This window comes from Neophocaena asiaeorientalis, unplaced genomic scaffold (genome assembly GCF_003031525.2).
Source record: "Neophocaena asiaeorientalis asiaeorientalis breed wild unplaced genomic scaffold, Neophocaena_asiaeorientalis_V1.1 scaffold671, whole genome shotgun sequence".
Lineage (NCBI taxonomy): Eukaryota > Metazoa > Chordata > Mammalia > Artiodactyla > Phocoenidae > Neophocaena > Neophocaena asiaeorientalis.
Genome location: NW_020175533.1, coordinates 816486 through 837515, shown reverse-complemented (window position 1 = coordinate 837515; position 21030 = coordinate 816486). Strand labels below are relative to the sequence as shown.

At 37.2% G+C, this 21030-nt stretch overlaps 1 protein-coding gene and 1 non-coding gene across 6 annotated transcripts in view; one reads left to right on the top strand and one right to left on the bottom strand.

Annotated features, from left to right (window-relative positions):
• GTF2E1 (general transcription factor IIE subunit 1) overlaps positions 1–21030 on the bottom strand; it is a 36159-nt gene that overhangs the window by 3697 nt on the left and 11432 nt on the right. For all 5 annotated transcript variants that reach the window (XM_024769303.1, XM_024769299.1, XM_024769302.1 and 2 more), the window contains 2 exons: positions 5593–5794; positions 2316–2557 (listed from right to left, as the gene is read on the bottom strand). In XM_024769303.1, the coding sequence (XP_024625071.1) occupies positions 2316–2557; positions 5593–5794 (444 nt within the window). The remainder of the gene's footprint in view (positions 1–2315; positions 2558–5592; positions 5795–21030) is intronic.
• On the top strand, positions 18578–18712 carry LOC112416060 (small nucleolar RNA SNORA70). The gene has a single exon (XR_003006426.1). It is a non-coding gene; the product is annotated as a small nucleolar RNA SNORA70 (small nucleolar RNA).

Here is a 21030-nt window from a genome sequence, read left to right as displayed (position 1 = left end):
AAAAGCAATTTAGTTTTGTAAATTAAATGAAGTCATATCTGAAAGATTTCTGACAAGGTTCTTGAGAGATTTAGCCAAAAAAGGAATTATTCTGTTACAGATGAAGACAGAAAACAAAAAATAAGGATAAATGAACAAATCTCTAGATGGTAAGGTAGAAACACTAGTTCTAGGAGCAGTCTTATTTAATAGAGTTACAAATTACGAAGATGTATCCTGGGAAACTGTCAAGTTCACCGATGATGCTTAAGCAATTCTGGGTTCTTAAGGGCCAAACTGATAGCAAAAAAATATAGGAAGAGCTGAAGGTTGTATAAGTGGGCAGAAAAGTCATAGATCTATTTCAATATTGGCAAGTGTTAAGAAACTCTGCCTATAGAAAAATAATCTAAAATATACTAAAAAACCTTATCCAAGTTATCAAATAAAGGGCAGGAGAGGGTCTGAAAAAAATCTCTGCACATAATTCTAAAGTCATTGGTCTTAATATGCTTCCAGAAGCAAAGCAATAAACTGTCATGTAAAAACTAGAAGGATATTTGAGATAAAACTCAAATAATTAATGATAAATTCATGCATAAATAACATGTATTGCTCTGGTCACTAGGTCTCAAGTAAACAGTATATTACAACTGGAGATGGTCCAGAAAAAGATAATTAAAATAAGACAAAAACTGTAGGTGGCGATGGCTTGGGGGAAGAGAATCCTTTGTAAGGAAAGTAGAATCAAAAGGAATTAGAACTTTCAGTAGAGTAATAAGGACATGATTGAAGTCTACAAAATTCTGAAAGATGTTAAAATAACTTGAACTCGAGGGAAATTAAGTGTAGGACAAATAAGACTCACTTCACACATTCACTGGATAGAGCCTCTTCAACTATATAAAACCTAACGAAGACAAATTTAGACATAAAAGCATATCCTATTTTATACATAGAAGGAAATATTCACAAAAGGGAACAGGGTAGACTAGATGACTTATTGAAAGCCCTTATGATTCAAGTTGTACCATTCTAGGAATTATAAACATTGACTGTTAAATATATGAGCCTAACTGTATACAATACTTGCTAAGAATAGTTTTATTTCATTCAATTTTTTTCCTAAGTTCACAGAAAAAAAGGCTTGGTTGCTTCAAGAACAGGCAAGAAGCCAAGTTGGGGAAAACGAACCTATTAAATAGTTGACAGCCTAACTACTATGTAATCTAAACCAATATGCACCAAAATAACTAAACCTCATAGCCAAGGTAATCAGTGGGAAGGAGGGAGAGTAAAGTATGATTGCCAAGGAAAACTTTTTTCTGGTTGGAATTAAAACACCAAAGAGAATCACACTAGAGAATCACACATCTGCTTTTACCATGACTACCCAACTCCACACTACTTTTACAATTCTTAGCATACACAGTAAAGAAATGCTAATTAGGAAAGGAAAAGAGTTTAGAAAAAAAAGTCAAAAAACAAGTGGTTTTTAATTACTGATGATTCTTTAGTATTAAAGAAACAGACTCAAGTGATATGTTAGTAATGATACATAACCTAGGAATAGGGACGGGTAGGTTCTAATGCTGATGAAATCTAACCAGAGGGACAGACTCCCTCTTTCACCTCTGTTTCCCAGTTTCTGAGCAATACTTATCCAGTTTTAGTCTCCCATTTTCTACCTAGTCCTAAACCATCATCACCTAAAGTCTCTGAATCCAGTAATTTGAGACTAACATTTAAAAAGTAAAATCGTGCAGTTCTCAAGCTTCTGATTATTATATAATTCTTAACCCTTCAGGGCTCACAGAGATTTCCAAAATCTTCTAGTATGAAGTTTTGCCAATCTTCTTGGATGGTGAGAATCCTTGTCTTTACTCATTTGGTATCTTTTTATATATTTCAAGTAGCGCATCTCCTTGGTATTTATGAGGAGACAACATAACTAGTATATAGTTATGGCTCCTAATTCAAAGAAACAAAAATGCATGCAAGTTAGGGCAACAGAAGATTAAAGAAGAAATAAATTTGGCCACTTTGAACACAAGAGTACTTTTTCAAGAAATTAACATAAAAAATGACAATTTCTTAAATCTAAAATGGAAATTTAAAAAGCTGTCTGTTTTTTCAACTAAGTTGAAGTTTAATACAAGTATACTGGTTGGTTTTAATGCTTATTGCTCAATTTACTTCCTGCTATAATGCAATTGTTTTACAAAACAGACACAGTGGGTTTCCAATAAAATTAAGAATTGCCCAGGTGATTTCCTAGGTCAAGTTCATTTTCTACCATACCCAAGACATATTCATCTTACTTCTTCTACTCTTACCTTCCTTCATCTCTTCAGAACTATATGCTCCTTGGACAGTGCTCTCTCTTAACCAAATAGGTCTCTCTTTGGCAGATTTCCCTTCCAGTGAGGCTCGATGAAGATCTTCTTGGTCATCCATATTAATGACAACATTCTGAGTGTATAAGTCCTCATAAGAGGGACCCTTGGTGGCCCATGCTTCCCGGTGGTGCCCACCTGCTAGGCCAGCAGCTGCAGCAGCAGTTGCTGCACGGTCCTTGCTATATAACAAGATTAGAGGAGGAAGGGAAGAAGAAAACTTGAAGTCTTGGTGCTAGAAAAGAAGGGCAGCTGGGGAAGTCGTTACTGAAGAATTACATATAAATTCTATCTAGCAATCATGCACACATGCTTTCATAATTCTGGAAAATCCGCTCTTATACCACAGGGTGAAAGTTACATTGGTTAGAACAACCCATCATATTTATATTTAAGTTTCTCAAACACTGAATCCTCTGGTGTATATAAATGCATTAGGTGTATATAAATGATTGAGGTTGTACAGATTAAGATGTTTAAATAAGTCTACTTAGAGAGAGGGGAGAATGAAATAGTGACATAATCCACTTAAAGACACTAGTCTGGTAAAAATCTCTCCCAGTAACATCTTTGATGAGTATTTTGTTTAAAAACAAAACAAAAACCCCAAACAAAACAAAACACATGTTATATTTTAAAAAGCATGCTCTCAGCTCAACCCAGAAGAATTCAAAGTAGTTCTGTGGGCTTTTCCTTTCTTTTGTGTGCTGAGAAGCTAGAATAGTATTCTACAAAGCCAGACTTAAACTCAGAATTAATATTCTGCGACTCACCAAATAAGGCAAATCTTTATGCAGAGATCAGCTTCTTTTCAAGTTGTATCTGTCCATCTCTGCACCTATGCTGACTCTCCAAATCCAGGCCCAACCATTATTTCTACCCCACAGCAACCATGATCTGTTTCTGAGTCTATTTTTTTTTGCCTCTTACTTCTACTATCCATGATCTTCTTAGTCTGTTCCAGGTTGGATCATTCCTTATCTTTCTCTAGTCACTTAACGTTTCCTCATCTCTATGAGTTTTCAGCCTTTCTGCTGCTCCCCGTTTTATCTGAGCATTTCACTTTCAATGTGCTCCACATTCTTTTGAATATACCTGATTTTCTGTGTGTCTAAGCTCACACCTTGTCTTTTTTTGCCTGCTACTGATGCTTTTCTGCATCAAGTTCTAGGTATGACTGTCCCTCCCTTTCTGTTTAGACAGCTCTTTTATTGCACAAACTATCTTCCTATTTCATGAACTACCTGCTTATTTAGTACCTGTTCTGTATCTTTCTCCATACCTTTTGCTGTGTTCCTTTCTGTGTCTGCTTCTCTTGGTCCTATGTTTCTCCTTTACTTCTCTGCCATTTTTCCTAAATCTTTTCCATGAATCCTGGATTGTCTCCTGTGTAGTGGGCTGTCTCATTCTGAGCCTAAGCAATACTTCTTCATTTATCTTTAAGTTCTGTATCAGTTCTCTCTCTCAGAAGCCATTCACTGTTTTTCCTTCTCTTTGGTCCTACTTCATATCTGCTTACTCCATTGCTCCTCATTTCTTCCTGGACCCACTCACATCTACTTGAGTTTTGTCTCATGTTTAGTTGAGATTTCTCTGACGTATCCATGTATCTGACTGGCCCATTACATCTCTCCCTGAGAATACTGTGTTTCTGACCAACCTCTGGAGGTAATCGTGGGTTCATCCCATCCCTCCCTCCTGTTCTGCCTCTGGATATCTACAGACCCACTGCCACTTTTTCTATCAAAAAAATGCACCCTCTCTAGTTGTACAAACCATGCTGATCTGGTCACTTAATCCATGCCTTGTAACTACTGCCTTTAGCTGTACCAGGGCTGCTTTGTAAATCACTCTTTCTTATAGCTTTTTCATCAGTTACTTCCTGGCCCACTCTGAGTCTAGGCCTACGAGGCCACCTCTCTGTACCCAATCTATCTATTTGTCTTACTATATTTTAAAGTCTTATGTTACAGCTTTTTTCCATCTTAAAACAGGACACAAGGAAGGGATGGTCCAATTTTCTGTGCTTGAACATTTTCATCTAAATGTGATACCTAGAAAGACATGACCACCTTAGGCTAGCTCCCCTGGTGGTGCCAAGAGGAAAACCAACAGGCCAAGTTCGGCAGAGTAAGTATGGAACAAATCTAGATCCTTGAAGATGTAAATGAGCTGTGGAATTAATTCTGAATTGTGCTACCTAAGGACTTCTGGTCATGCTAGGAAGTTTTTCTTACTGTTGAAGCTACTTCTAGTTGGTTTTCTGTTATCACAGATAAAGGTATCCTAACTGACACAGATGCTAGAAAAGAAAATTCACAATAACTTGTACAGATACAAAACCTTCTGTATAACTGGATTGTTTTTAACCACCAAAAAGCAGCTCAGTTTGCTCAGGACTGCCCAGAACTGGCTTTTCTGCAGCATCAGTACCAGAGGGCACAAAATACTAAGAGTGCTCCCAAAATCTATACAGTTACAACTTGGACTATTGTGTTCTATGGAAGGGAGTAGACGGGTATAAACTCTAAAAGCCCTCAGCTTGAAACTGGGAAGAAGAAAGAAAAAGGGAAGAATAGGAGAGTACTCCCTGACCTCAATTCTCAGTTATACTTTTCAAAGAAGAAAAACCACTTTTTATGGCATGGCAAAATTAAGGCTGCCTCTGCAATTCAAAAATTAGGGTACACTGACAAAAATAGGGAGCCACAGTAAGAAGTATTAACCCATAGGTAACACCCACTTTACTTCGCTTTCAAGAAAGTTGCACTGAAAACTAAGGAAGGCAAGAAATGTGTGGTTAAAAACTTCAAAAACAAACATACAAAAAAAGTGAAAGCTGTATTCCTTAAAGAACTTCAGGCTTCAGAACTTGACTAGGAAAATTCAGATATCCCCAAAAGGTACAACCAATTTAGGACTAACTAACAATTGGCTGAGTTGCAGTAGGCCCAAGCAGATTGAGTACTTAAAAGTCAAACCTGACTATTTAAAGATTTTTGCCTAGGGCTCATACTCTTCTGCATTCAGTACAAACAAATTTCATCACAGGCACAAGTTAATATGGCATGTGTGGCAGAGCTTAGAATCCACATAATCTTATAGTTTTTAGTCTCCTGGTAAATTACTTACCCAATCCTGCTCTCCAAAGTACAGGTAGTTAAAACAAGGGCAAGCTTAAAAGTGTTCTTGGTAAGAGCACAGGGCCTACACTCACCTCTGTTTCAGGGCTGGTATTTCTGTGGGTTCTGGCTCAAGTATTTCATAGGCCAAGTTCACATCCTCTGTCTCTCGAAGCAAAGCATAAATGGGCTCAATTTGTTCATTAAACCTTGCCAAAAGTGTGCGTGCATCTTTTTTGGGCATTGCTGATTCATCTTCTTCTACCTCTGTATGGCAAAAAGTACAGCGGAAAGTTCCTATAGAGAAAACAAAAGTCTCAGGTCAGGGAAGAGAAATTCTCAAGACTAGCCTTTAGCAGTTTATATCTCCACTCTTCCTCCAACATTTTATTATTAAAACTTTCAAAAACATGGAAAAGATTAAAGAAGTTTACAGTGAACATCCACATGCCCACCACTGAGATTCTACAATTAACATTTTTCTATATTTGATTTATCACATATCTATCCATCTATCATTTTTTGAAGCATTTCAAAGTAATTTCACCCCTCACTGCAGCACAGCAAACAGATTTTAATCACAACATTTCTAACATACATATACTTACTTTAACTTAAAATAAAATTCTTTACAGCTTACCACTGAAACCTGTATCCTTTTCCAACAGTTTTCTTTTTGCACAGTACACATTTGAGTCTATGTCATGGGGAAAGCCAAATAAATACCTAAAACCGAAAGTCTCTGGTCATTCTGTACATTGTAACAAGGTTATTTCTTCAAATTTATTAACTATTTACATCTAAATAACTTTAACCAATCCATTTCCAAAATTAAAGTTCAAGAAGCCTTTATTGTCATTTCTACAGCCTTCACATTCAACTTATAATTATATTGCAGTAATTCCTTACAAACATCACAGATTTTTCACTTCTACTATTATTTCACTAATCTGGGCTACCATTACTTAGCCTGAAATTTAGCTTCCTAAATCTGGTCTTTGAACCTTTAGGCTCTCCCTCTCCAATTCCAAGTTTCCTAGACCACCATTTGAATCATCTCATCCCCCTGCTCTAAAGTCTATCTGATGGCTGAACTTCTAAAGTCCACAGCATCAAATCTAAATTTCTCATCCTAACATTCAAGAACCTGTATAACTTGATCCAAAAACATCATAACCCTACCACAGTCCTTTACTTGTCAAGTAAATTCAAACACTTGAGAAACAATATACTAGACATTAACATTTATTTTATTTGTGTAAGTGCTTTCTTTCTAAAGCACTTCAATTTACACTTTTTGATCCCTATACCAATCCTGTAAAATGACGTCAGAACTGAGGATCTGAGTTTTGTGATTTGTCCAAAGGCACATAGCCAATAAGAGAAAAGTAATAAAAGCAGCTATTGTATACCGAGTGCTTACTAAGTACCAAGTATCGCCAGTCATCTGAAGACAGTATTATTATTGCCCATTTAAATCTGTAAAATAGAGAGGTTCTAAGGGGTTGAGTAACTTGTTCAAGATCTTATCACTACTAATTGGGAGGTGGTGGCAGGATTCAAACCCAATCTATTATGATGAAACTCACACTCTTAAATATTACTTAACACCACTAGCCCCACTTGGATCTCCAGTTTGGTCCTTATTCCCAATGCCAGGGATATGCATCCTTCCTTTCTAACCCAATTAACCCAAGAGATTAAAAGAGATCACACAAGCACTTAATGTCTAGCACATAGTAAGTATGCAAACATTTAGTTTTAAATAGCCCAATATATGACTGACACATAACCCCACCCCCAACCCCTCTTCCCCTAGTAAGGAATAAACAAACTAGACATCTCTGCTTCAACATTAACACTAGATTCTACTGATGTATTTCAAACAGAATAAGTTTCTTTACTGCCTCTCACACATAAACAACCAACCACAAGTAAATTCTTTGTTCATATACCCTGTCTAAACACTCTTAATCCATCTTCCTGCTATCCATATACTACCTCATCTTTTACATCTATTTCAAATAAGTGAGAGAGAGAAAAGCAGCCCCTCATAGCTAAGAAGGAACCTAGCACTCATAGCTAGGCTGTGATGCTTTTCTGTCAAACGGAATCTCACAGATCACCAACATCAGATAAAAGGTCCTCTGAGACCATGATGCAAGTGAGGCAAAACCAAGCCAATCTGAATGTGAATATAGACAAAAGCAAGATCTCTGCACAACCACACACACACACACACACACACACACACACACACACACACACACAAAAACCCAGCTAACACGAATGACTGCTACTTCTTTACCAATTACAATTTTAGCCTCACCCTGGTCTTCTCAACCTCTGGGATAACATTTATTAAGATATCCAATCATAGAATTACCCTCACTTGTTTTTTGGTTTTGGTTTGGTTTTTTGTGGCACGCGGGCCTCTCACTGTTGTGGCCTCTCCCGTTGCGGAGCACAGGCTCCGGACGCACAGGCTCAGCGGCCATGGCTCACAGGCCAAGCCGCTCCGCAGCATGTGGGATCTTCCCAGACCGGGGCACGAACCCGTGTCCCCTGCATCGGCAGGCGGACTCTCAACCACTGCACCACCAGGGAAGCCCTACCCTCACTTCTTGATAGTACCTAATCCACAGCAAATCCCCACCAATTCCCTGAATCCTCCCCAATATTATCTAACAAAAGCCCATATTCTCTAAGTTTGTTCAGCATAGCCTTGCTGAGATACATGGTTTCTTATGGTGTGTGGTTTCCTTGCTGCAGAAAGCATCAACAAACCCAATTTTGTACACTGTGGGCATGATGGTCTTTGACTAATGGGCATCAACATAAATATTCCGGCTTAACTGATCAAGAATACTATTTACCAAAATAAAGAAAGAGGAAGAACAAGTTTGTTTTTCTTTGTGGGAGAAAGTTACCTTTCTTGAAAAAAGATAAATAAAGATACCTTGCTTTAGATATCTGAATCTATGTTGCCCACTGGCCATCAAAATGGATATGTCAGAAGCCAACTTATTACAACTGCTTAGAGCTCGAGTGGAATTTAAGACTAGAAATTTTGATATGAGAATCAACAACATATACATAGTAACTGAAGCCATAAAGTAGATCAGAGTATCCAGAGACTAAGGAGTAAGAAGCATGGACAGTCAAGGTATAAACCCAAGGAAAGAAGAATCCTTGAGAGATAGAAATGGTACAGCCAGAGGGATAGGATGGTGTTTCAAGGAGGAAATGGTATGGCACTAATTTTCAAGGTCAACAAGAATTGAAAGCCAGCCTTTATATTTAGTAACAAAGGGTAAATAGAGACCTTGGCTAGAGAGGTTTTAGTTTGTATGCTATCTTAGGGTATTCTCTAACTATTCCAGCCTGCCTCAGTCTCTTCTCTTCAACAGAAATATAAAGAAAATAATCCATGTGGGAGTTAAAACATAAGTCATACAGAGGCATACCTCAAATATATTGCAGGTCCAGATCCAGATCACCACAATAAAGCAAATATCGCAATAAAGTGAGAGCGAGTCAAAAATTTTTGGGTTTTCAGTACATGAAAAAGTTATGTTTACACTATACTGTGGTCTATTAAGTGTGCAATGGTATTAGGTCTAAGAAAACAATGTACATACCTTAATTAGAAAATACTTTATTGCTAAAAAATGCTAACCATCATCTGGGCCTTCAGCAAGTGGTGATAGTAACATCAAAGATGTTACTGACCACTAACCACAGATCACCATAACAAAGATAACAAAAAAGCTTGAAAGATTGCGAGAATTACCAAAATGTGACAGAGAAACATAAAATGAGCAAATGCTACTGGAAAAATGGCACCAACAGACTTGCTCAATGCAGGGTTGCCACAAATTTCAATTTGTAAAGAATGCAATGATCTGTGAAATGCAATAAAGCAAAGCACAATAAAACGAGGTATGCCTGTAAAGTAAGGTCTAACACAGCTCTCAAATACCTGCTGAATTGAAAAACACAGATGTGGGACTTATGTTGACTGCTGAAAAATGAGCCCTTACAGAGACCATCAAGGAGAACTACAGAATACTGCAGAAGAAAAATTATCTAGTTTAGTAGTTTTCAAATTATTTTTAAAGGAAGAAATTCCATTCCTCAAGTGAAAAAGTACCTAAACATAAAAGTAAGTGCTCTGGTTGAAGAATAAAAAGATAGCTAAGCAAAGGGCAACGCTATAATCCTCTCATTATATGTCTTCAAAGCATTACAAATCAGCCTCCTCAATGTCTTGTACCAGGAACACTTTGCTGCAGAGCCTTTGTACTTGCTGTTCCCTCTGCCCAGAATGCTTTTCCTCCAGAGAGTTAAATGGCTCGTCTCTTAACTTCAGACCTTTACTCAAGTCACCTCCGTGAGAGCTTCCGTAGCCAACATTACCTAAAATTTCAACACTGTCCTGTCCTCCCTTTCTTTCTCAACATTTGTCACCATCAACATACTATGTTTTATTACCTAGTTTATTAGGTTATTTATCATTGAGATTGTCATGTTACCCAATTAAAAAGAAATGTACTCCCAACTACCCCATTTTTCTCTTGAAGATAACATACATTCCAAACTTCAGTGTTAAGTAAACAAATCAACACACTTGCCAGTGTAGCTCAACTATATAAAATAGCAATGCTTTTATTTTGGGAAAAGAGAGAGAAAAAGAGATCACTGTTAACATCATTTCATAGAAAGATGATTTCAGAATGATAGTCCTTGAATTTGAATAAATTTAGTTTCATTGAAAAAAATAGGGAGAAAAGAGAAAACACAGTATAGTCATAAGGAACCTGAGTTCTAGCCTCATCTAGGTACCTTTCCAGAGACCCAGGCTTAATGTAGATTAAGGCTTAACAAGAATTACTTGTAGAGGGCCCATTTTGCAGTTCTGAAAAGAGTGGCTTTCATATTACTGTCAAAAACTGTGACGGGTCTGAAATTTTACCCTACTCGTAAACTAACAAATTATCCTACCACGGCTTTATAGATGCTGAAGACAGACACAAGACTTACAGGTTAGAGAAAAGAACTTTATTACTCATGGCAATAGCAGTACTAGTATCAGGTTTTGTGCCAGTTCCCTGAGTCCCATTTCCCATAGGGTAACACAAAGATGGTCAGGTGACAACTGTACATGCAGTGGATCATGTTCCATGAAAGAAACCCTGAGCTTAGGAACCCAAACCTTTTATAATGGGCATAAACATGCTTATCTTTTGCTCTGTAGGGTGATACTACCTTTACCATGCTGGACACTAAGTAAACACACTTTGAAGGGAGACTTTTTTATTATACTGAATAGTAAGCAAACCTGCCTTTTGCTCTGGAGAGAAACAATAACTCTCTTCCAAGGCTGCTCACTATATAAACCTCCTTGAAAAATACAGTCTAGAAAAAAGGCAGTCAGTAGCATCTCTGCTTGTAAAACATACAAGACATGTGAGAGAACCATGGAGAACTGTCTTCCAACAACAACCATGTCTGGCAAACATTACGAGAAGAAAAGCTAGCCTGACAGCTGAGTCTTATGTTTATCATAAAAACACAAGTTGTAATCAAGAAAGCAGCCTATCAAAAGCCAGACCTGGAGTCCGAGAAAAATAAGAAATTCTACATTTTATGGAAAATGACTTAAGACTAGCTTAACATACCAGGAGCATTTTTTATAAATTTTACTAAACATTATAAAAATGCAAATCAATTTCCCCAAAATCTGAAAGGGAGATGGGGCTCAGTACACACTGTACGAAGTACCATTCTACTGAGGGGGCAGTAGTGTAACACATATAGACACAGAATCTGTCATCCAGACGCTTAAAGTCTAATAGAGATGAAAGGTATGTGGAGACAAGGAATCTAATGCATACCCCTGGTGGAGAGCTGCTGTTAAGTAATCAATATCATAAATATCCCAACTCTTCTTGAAACTGGACTATACTATACTGCACAGAATATACTATTCAATAAGAGAAGAAACTGGAATTGAAACTCAGAGCTCTTTACCATTTTTCCCTTGCCACACATAAGACCAAAAAGCCACATAAGGGAGAACATGCAAGCTAGATCAAAGAATGTGGCAGCAGAGAGAAAATGAAGGCTACAAAGATTCTTCAGGCAAAGCTTGACAGATGATGAGATAAGGAGAAAAAGAAGAGTTCAATGATAACATATATGTCTGATCATATACACCCATAAACCACACACACACACAAAAAACTTAAAAAGCTACTTTACAAATATTCCCACGTATTCATCACAGCCAAGTCTGTGCAACAGTATTATTCAAATCTAACATATGAGGGAATAAAGACTCAGAGAAGTTAAGTTCACCAGGTCATAGCATAAAAGCAAAAATCATTAAGCCTGGATTCAAATACAAATCTTTCTGATTCAAGAGTAAATTCACCACACCATCCTGAATTACACATCCCTTTCCTAACCTCCTATCATCCCTGCCAGCTACAATTCAGCAAACTTTTCCCATGTATATACATAGGTTCTAATTTTTAAAAATATGGAGCAGGAGAGGATTTGTAACAAAAAATTTATTTAACATTAAATGTGCATCACATGCCTGGCATTGACTCAGCTGAGTCTTAATGTATCAGGTTTGCAAGAAGGATTAAAATATATCCAGATGTAGATAATTACCAGGCATTGAAAATAGGGAGAAAAAAGATCTTTTAAAAATAGATATTTCAAAACTATATTTTAGGGTTGTCCATGCAGTAGTATATGAATGTCCCAATTCTATGACTCAGGACTCTTTTAGCGAAGTTATTACTCCAAAATGAGAAAAGAAATAGAGACCTACTTGTTGGGATGAGAGGGAAAGAAGAGGGACAGTGAGGGGAAAGAGGGCCATACAATTTTAAGTTTCTCCCAAAATAAGAAATGTAAAAATAAAAATAAATGTAAAAATAGAAAGGAATCAAGAGACATGGGGGAGGGGAGAGAAGGGACTGGGAACAAAAGGAAAAAAAAACAAAACAGTAATGTTCAACAAAATTCAAACTTAACACTTTCCTTTGCTAAACACAGAAAAAGAAAATTCAGGTAGTGTCTATTATGCTGGCCAAGGTCTTCTACTTAACTGTTTACTCATCATTTTAATTATGTGAGTATTCACTCAAGGGAACAATGAATAAATACAGGTAAAACCAAACTGGAAAAAAATGTTTCTCCTCCTTAGTTTAACAAGAAGAAAATGCTTTGGAAATTTATCATAACTGAGGAAAAGGGAAGAGGACATTATGGGTCAAATCCCCAAATAATTAGATATTACTTGGATTGTGGTTCTTCCTTCTTCGCTCCAAAATACACAGTGAATAGGTCATCAGCTAATGCCTAGAGTTCACTGTCAAAGATTTGTCAAACATATTAATTGCAACTGGAATATTACTCAGCCATTTTCCTACCAAAAAAAAAAAATCAATCAATCAATCAAAATAAAAGAAGCCCAATTGTTTTGATATGCTACAGGTGCTGCAGTGCTGAAGCAGGAGTCATGCTGCAGCCCAAGTCCTCAAGGCTGGCCAAAGAAACAGGCAGGATCAAACCCTCCCTGCTGCAGAGTTCTCAATGCAACGTGGCACAATTAACGTACCAAGGATTTCCCACATTCTGCTTCCCTAAATCTTGCTAATCATCTTCTGAGCTGCTTTTTTGGAGCTCACATTCTACTGGGGAGTAGTCAAGACAAAAAATAACATCAGGGGTTGATAAGTATAATAAAGAAAAACAAAGCAGGTGGCCTCCTAGAATGAGTTTGGGAGTGTTCCTCCCCCTGCTATATTTTGGAAGAGTTTGAGGATAGCTGTTGGCTCTTCTCTAAATGTTTGATAGAATTCACCTGTGAAGCCATCTGGTCCTGGGCTTTTCTTTGTTGCAAGATTTGTAATCACAGTTTCAATTTCAGTGTTTGTGATTGGTCTGTTCATATTTTCTATTTCTTCCTGCTTCACTCTCAGAAGGTTGTGCATTTCGAAGACTTTGTCCACTTCTTCCAGGTTGTCCATTTTATTGGCATATAGTTGCTTGCAGTAATCTCTCATGATCCTTTGTATTTCTGCAGTGTCAGTTGTTACTTCCCCTTTTTCATTTCTAATTCGATTGATTTGGCTTCTCCCTTTTCTTCTTGAGGAGTCTGGCTAATGGTTTATCAATTTGTTTATCTTCTCAAAGAACCAGCTTTTAGTTTTATTGATCTTTGCTATCGTTTCCTTCGTTTCTTTTTCATTTATTTCTGATCTGATCTTTATGATTTCTTTCCTTCTGCTAACTTTGGGGGTTTTTTGTTCTTTTTTCTCTAATTGCTTTAGGTGTAAGGTTAGGTTGTTTATTTGAGATGTTTCTTGTTTCTTAAGGTAGGATTGTACTGCTATAAACTTCCCTCTTTGAACTGCTCTTGCTGCATCCCATAGGTTTTGGGTTGTCGAGTTTTCATTGTCATTAGTTTCTAGGTATTTTTTGATTTCCTCTTTGATTTCTTCAGTGATCTCTTGGTTATTAAGTAGGGTATTGTTTAGCCTCCATGTGTCCGTATATTTTACAGATTTTTTCCTGTAATTGATATCTAGTCTCATAGTGTTGTGGTCAGAAAAGATACGTGATACGATTTCAATTTTCTTAAATTTACCAAGGCTTGACTTGTGACCCAAGATGTGATCTATCCTGGAGAATGTTCCATGAGCACTTGAGAAGAATGTGTATTCTGTTGTTTTGGGGTGAAACGTCGTATAAATATCAAGTCCATCTTGTTTAATGTATCATTTAAAGCTTGTGCTTCCTTATTTATTTTCATTTGGGAAGATGTGTCCATTGGTAAAAGTGGGGTGTTAAATTCCCCTACTATGATTGTGTTACTGTCAATTTCTCCTTTTATGGCTGTTAGCATTTGCCTTATGTATTGAGGTGCTCCTATGTTGGGTGCATAAATATTTACAGTTGTTATATTTTCTTCTTGGATTGATCCCTTGATCATTATGTAGTGTCCTTCTTTGTCTCTTGTAATAGTCTTTGTTTTAAAGTCTATTTGGTCTGATATGAGAATTGCTACTCCAGCTTTCTTCTGATTTCCACTTGCATGGAATATCTTTTTCCATCCCCTCACTTACAGTCTGTATGTGTCCCTAGGTCTGAAGTGGGGTTCTTGTAGACAACATATATATGGGCCTTGTTTTTGTACCCATTCAGCCAGTCTATGTCTTTTGCTTGGATCATTTAATCCATTTACATTTAAGGTAATTATCGAGGCCACCATCACCCTGATACCAAAACCAAAGATGTCACAAAAAAAGAAAATTAGAGATTGGTATCACTGATAAACATAGATGCAAAAATCCTCAACAAAATACTAGCAAACAGAATGCAACAGCACATTAAAAGGATCATACACCATGATCAAGTGGGGTTTATCCCAGGAATACAAGGATTCTTCAATATACCCAAATCAATCAATGTGATACACCATGTTAACAAATTGAAGGAGAAAAACCATATGATCATCTCAATAGATGCAGAGAAAGCTTATGACAAAATTCAACACCCATTTATGATAAAAACCCTCCAGAAAGTAGGTATAGAGGGAACTTACGTCAACATAATAAAGGCCATATATGACAAACCCACAGCCAACATCGTCCTCAGTGGTGAAAAACTGAAACTATTTCCACTAAGATCAGGAACAAGTCAAGGTTGCCCACTCTCACCCCTATTATTCAATATAGTTTGGGAAGTTTTAGCCACAGCAATCAGAGAAGAAAAAGAAATAAAAGGAATCCAAGTCAGAAAAGAAGAAGTAAAGTCGTCACTATTTGCTAGAGAATCCTAAAGATGTTACCAGAAAACTACTAGAGCTATTCAATGAATTTGGTAAAGTAACAGGATACAAAATTAATGCCCAGAAATCCTTTGCATTCCTATACACTAATGATGAAAAATCCGAAAGAGAAATTAAGGAAACACTCCCATTTACCATTGTAACAAAAAGAATAAAATACCTAGGAATAAACCTACCTAAGGAGACAAAAGACCTGTATGCAGAAAATTATAAGACACTGATGAAAGAAATTAAAGATGATACAAACAGATGGAGAGATATACTATGTTCTTGGATTGGAAGAATCAACATTGTGAAAATGACTCTACTACCCAAAGCAATCTACAGATTCAATGCAATCCCTATCAAACTACCACTGGCATTTTTCACAGAACTAGAACAAAAACTTTCACAATTTGTATGGAAACCCAAAAGACCCCAAACAGCCAAAGCAATCTTGAGAAAGAAAAACGGATCTGGAGGAATCAGGCTCCCTGACTTCACACTATAGGACAAAGCTACATTAATCAAGACAGTATGGTACTGGCACAAAAATAGAAATATAGATCAATGGAACAGGATAGAAAGCCCAGAGATTAACCCACGAACATATAGTCACCTTATATTTGATAAAGGAGGGAAGAATATACAATGGAGAAAAGACAGCCTCTTCAATAAGTGGTGCTGGGAAAACTGGACGGATACATGTAAAAGAATGAAATTAGAACACTCCCTAACACCATACACAAAAATAAGCTCAAAATGGATTAAAGACCTAAATGTAAGGCCATACACTATCAAACTCTTAGAGGAAAACACAGGCAGAACCCTCTATGACATAAATCACAGCAAGATCCTTTCTGACTCACCTCCTAGAGAAATGGAAATAAAAACAAAAATAAACAAACGGGACCTAATGAAACTTAAAAGCTTTTGCACAGCAAAGGAAACCATAAACAAGACAAAAGGACAACCCTCATAATGGGAGAAAATATTTGCAAATGAAGCAACTGACAAAGGATTAATCTCCAAAATTTACAAGCAGCTCATGCAGCTCAATATCAAAAAAACAAACAAGCCAATCCAAAAATGGGCAGAAGACCTAAATAAACATTTCTCCAAGGAAGATATACAGATTGCCAACAAACACTTGAAAGAATGCTCAACATCATTAATCATTAGACAAATGCAAAGCAAAACTACAATGAGGTATCATCTCACACTGGTCAGAATGGCCATCATTAAAAATCTACAAACAATAAATGCTGGAGAGGGTGTGGAGAAAAGGGAACCCTCATACACTGTTGATGGGAATGTAAACTGATACAGCCACTATGGAGAACAGTATTGAGGTTCCTTAAAAAACTAAAAATACAACTACTATACGACCCAGCAATCCCACTACTTGACATATACCCTGAGAAAACTATAATTCAAAAAGAGTTATGTACCACAACATTCACTGCAGCTGTATTTACAATAGCCAGGACATGGAAGCAACCTAACTGTTCATCGACAGATGAATGGATAAAGAAGATGTGGCACATATATACAATGGAATATTACCTAGCCATAAAAAGAAACGAAATTGAGTTATTTGTAGTGAGGTGGATGGACCTAGAGTCTTTCATACAGAGTGAAGTTAAGTCAGGAAGAGAAAAATAAATACCGTATGCTAACACATATATATATGGAATCTTAAAAAAAAAAAACGGTTTTGAAGAACCTAGGGGCAGGACAGAAATAAAGACGCAGACATAGAGAATGGATTTGAGGACATGGGAAGGGGAAGGGGAAGCTGTTATGAAGTGAGAGAGTGGCATGGACTTATATATAATACCAAATGTAAAATAGCTAGTGGGAAGCAGTCGCATAGCACAGGGAGATCAGCTCAGTGCTTTGTGACCACCTGGGCGGTGGGATAGGGAGAGTGGGAGGGAGACGCAAGAGGGAGCAGATATGGGGATATCTGTATATGTATAACTGATTCACTTTGTTGTAAAGCAGAAACTAACACACCATTGTAAAGCAATTATACTCCAATGAAGATGTTTTAAAAAAAAGAGATAATGGCTTAATGTTTCTAGACAATTCTATGAAAAAAATTTGAGTAAATGTTTTTTACTTCCCCTCACTCAAGAAGCTTCCAGGAAAAACAAAACAAAACTGAAGACAATTCACAGTTCCATGTTAAAACCAAGTTACTGGGACTAGAATCACTAGGATTTTAGTGAAATAAAGAGGAAACAAACTTCAAGACACATCACTAATATATGGTATTAATTTTACCACTCTGTAAAAATCCAACCACTGTATATATCTTAGGAGTCAAATTTGGACGTTGGTTCCCCTCTCACTGAATATTTTATAGATTATGTATATATGAGGAAAGGGAGTAAACTGGAGAGCTTGGGAAAATAAGACTGCCAAGAATCCTAAATATTATTCCCCATTATGCCACAATGTGTTTCTGAATACGGCCTAATTCAACATAGCATATTTTCTATACGAACACTACTATAACAAGGTGTTTCAGTTCCTAACCTAGGATTTCAAATTAACCAAAGTGACTAACATTATCTTCTAAAAGCAGTGATAAAACATCCCCAAGCTTCTCTATACTTTTAAAATGTCAACTATTCTCCAAATCAAAGGGTGCTTTGAAATTAGAGTTGAAAGAAACCATATATGGTATAGAATAGACTGAACTTATCATTTTACATATCCTTAAAAAAGGCCTACAATGATTATAGGATTTGCCCAGGGAATAGTTACTAACATAGCCCAAGACTGGAAGCCAGCCATGGCTCTGGAATCCTAATACACTGTCACTTTGCTGTCTTATAGCCACTGCTTAAAAAACGAAACAAGATAAAAAAAACCCTCTGAAAATGACATACCCACTGAAAACACTGATTACACAAAAAGACCCAATGTAATAAGTGCTCTGAAAAACCCTTACAATACTAACGTAAGTTGGTCGAGCATTAATAACCAGAGCTGTTATAACAACAAAATATTTAATTAAGAATCACCTTCCCTGGGCTTCCCTGGTGGCGCAGTGGTTGAGAGTCCGCCTGCCGATGCAGGGGACACCAGTTCGTGTCCTGGTCCGAGAAGATCCCACATGCCGCGGAGCGGCTAGGCCCGTGAGCCATGGCCACTGAGCCTGCGCATCTGGAGCCTGTGCTCCACAGCGGGACAGGCCACAACAGTGAGAGGCCCGCGTATTGCAAAAAAAAAAAAAAAAAAAAGAATCACCTTCCCTGTGGAGGCCTGGTGTGCAATGGCTACAGACACAGCCTCCTGGGCAGTGTACAGCCTGTTGCTTATACAGGTTGCCCTAAGGGACCTTGGAGACAGCCCTTTCCGGTGGACATTCATGTCTGGATGCTGTCCCCAATCTGGACTCCAGACAAGTATGTACAGTGCCTTTAGAAAGCCCCAGGGCACAGTGGCTAGGGTCCACATTGGCCAGGTCATAAATCCATCCACACCAAGCTGAACAAGGAGCACGTGACTGAGGCCCAACTCACAGCCAAGTTCATGTTCCCTAGCCACCAGGAGATCCACATCTCCAAGAACTGGGGATTTACTAAGTTTAATGCAGATGAATATGAAAACATGGCGGCAGAAAAGCGGCTCATCCCAGATGGCTGTGGGGTCAAATACATCCCTAGTTGTGGTCTCCTGGACAAACGGCTCTCATTCATGAGAGCTTTGGCACTGTCCCCTCCTTACTCATGCCCACCAATAAATCCCACTTTCCTGTCCAAAAAAAAAAAAAATCACCTTGCTTTCTCAGATTTCAAAAAGGCTTATGGAGGAGGGAGGGTGAGGTGGGGTTGGAGACATAAAGTGAAACGTTATATAATCATAAAACTTACCAGTTGTCAACACAGAGAAAGGTGGAGAGAGTAGGGACTGGGTTGCGCGGGAGACCGTAGAGAAGAAAAACTAGGTTTGCCATTTTAGTCTATTTTTCTGTCAGTTGAGTCTTCAACAAGTTTACATTCATATATTACTTACGTATTTTTAGAAGAAAGAAAACAAATGTTATTTTGAATTCTCCAAAAGCACTCAACTCCCTTTAATACACAAAAGTTACACAGTCATTCTTAGGATATTCTTTGAAAGCACTATCAAGTCCTCTGTTAAACCTTTTATAACTCAAAATGTTCAGGGGTATATACATTAAAATGTTAAGCCAAATACTGAAGTCTCAAAAAGTCACCCTTTATTCTAAGTTCCAACTTATTTTATAAAGCAAATTTCTTCAGTTTAATTGGGCAAGGGGAAGTGTGTGAAAAAAGGAATTGCTATTATAAAATAATAACAGACATGAGAGGAGCACAGTTATATATTTTATATAATTATTTTACCTATAATAAAATGGAATTTGAAATATCATCCTTTAGCGATTCACTGCAGAACATATAACACTGTAAAATACTCATTTGCATGCAAAAGGAAAAAAAATAGAAGTACGTTTAATGTATTTTTAATTTCAGAAGATCTCAAATGTATTCATAATGTACCCAATACAACTCTACCCCCAAAACTCAATTTAATCAATGAAATTGGCTTCTGTCCTTCCTTAACTGAACACATCTAGGTTTGGTCTAATCATGCATTATTCCTAGATTCTGGAACTGATTATAAAGGGGAAAAAAAGTATTATGCCTGGGAGGGAAAACAATAAATTGAAGTGTGGTATTTGGGTGAATACTGAAGCTTATATCAATAATAAATTCTCTGAATTAGGCCCAAATCAAATTCATCTCAAAATGCAGTGAGCAGGCAAAAAGTATGTGGTTTTGATATGACTATTTGAAAGACAATAATCAACAGAATGTTATATGCCAGCATCAAAACTAAAAAGCAACTTTTCACAAATAAGTTTGTTCCTATATAATCAGCTTCAAAATACAAAAAAGATAAAACACAGATGATTTTTTTTTTAAGTTTTCAAACCCTTAAAACCAAGAGCAACAAAAGTTTTAAAAAATCAGCCCTAAAGCTTTTGGTGGAAAGTGAAGGGTAGCGGAGAGAAGACACCTGTTTCTTACTATTTTTCCATAACTAGTTTTTTGGTTTTTTTTTAACTCATTCTAGTAATCACCTTCCTTCTGTCCCATCATCAGCCTCCTCAAAATCCACACCACTGAGCTTTCCAGTATAAGTTTCTACTGAACCCATCCTGGGCAAAGATTCCAAACCAGCAACTGAGCAAAGTACTCCTAGAAAGATTTCTTTTAATGTTTGTTTGTCTGTGTTTTTAGCATTTCAGCAATTGGAAACACTGCTTATAAGGCATCTTCTTGCCTTAAGTAGAGAGAGATGAAAACAGGAAAAAGCCTGCTCTATGAAGGTGAGCATGAAGGAAACAAGTCTTTCAGAGGCTCATGAATACAGGACCCTGACAGTTTTAAAATGTTAGGTTAAAGGAACTGAAGAGGAATTTCAATGATGTGGGGATCAGGAAATTGATGTGTCTAAATCAAAAAGCATTCCTGCAGTCACAAGCAAAAGAGGGACTCGTGATTTAACACCAAACTTAGAAATGAATATCCCAAGTAGATAAGGACTTTACTTGAATATTGAGGGACCCAGAACTAACCACTGGAAGAGGTCTGTTTCCATTGTTGGCTTTTTTTTTTTTTTTTTTTTTTTGCGGTACGCG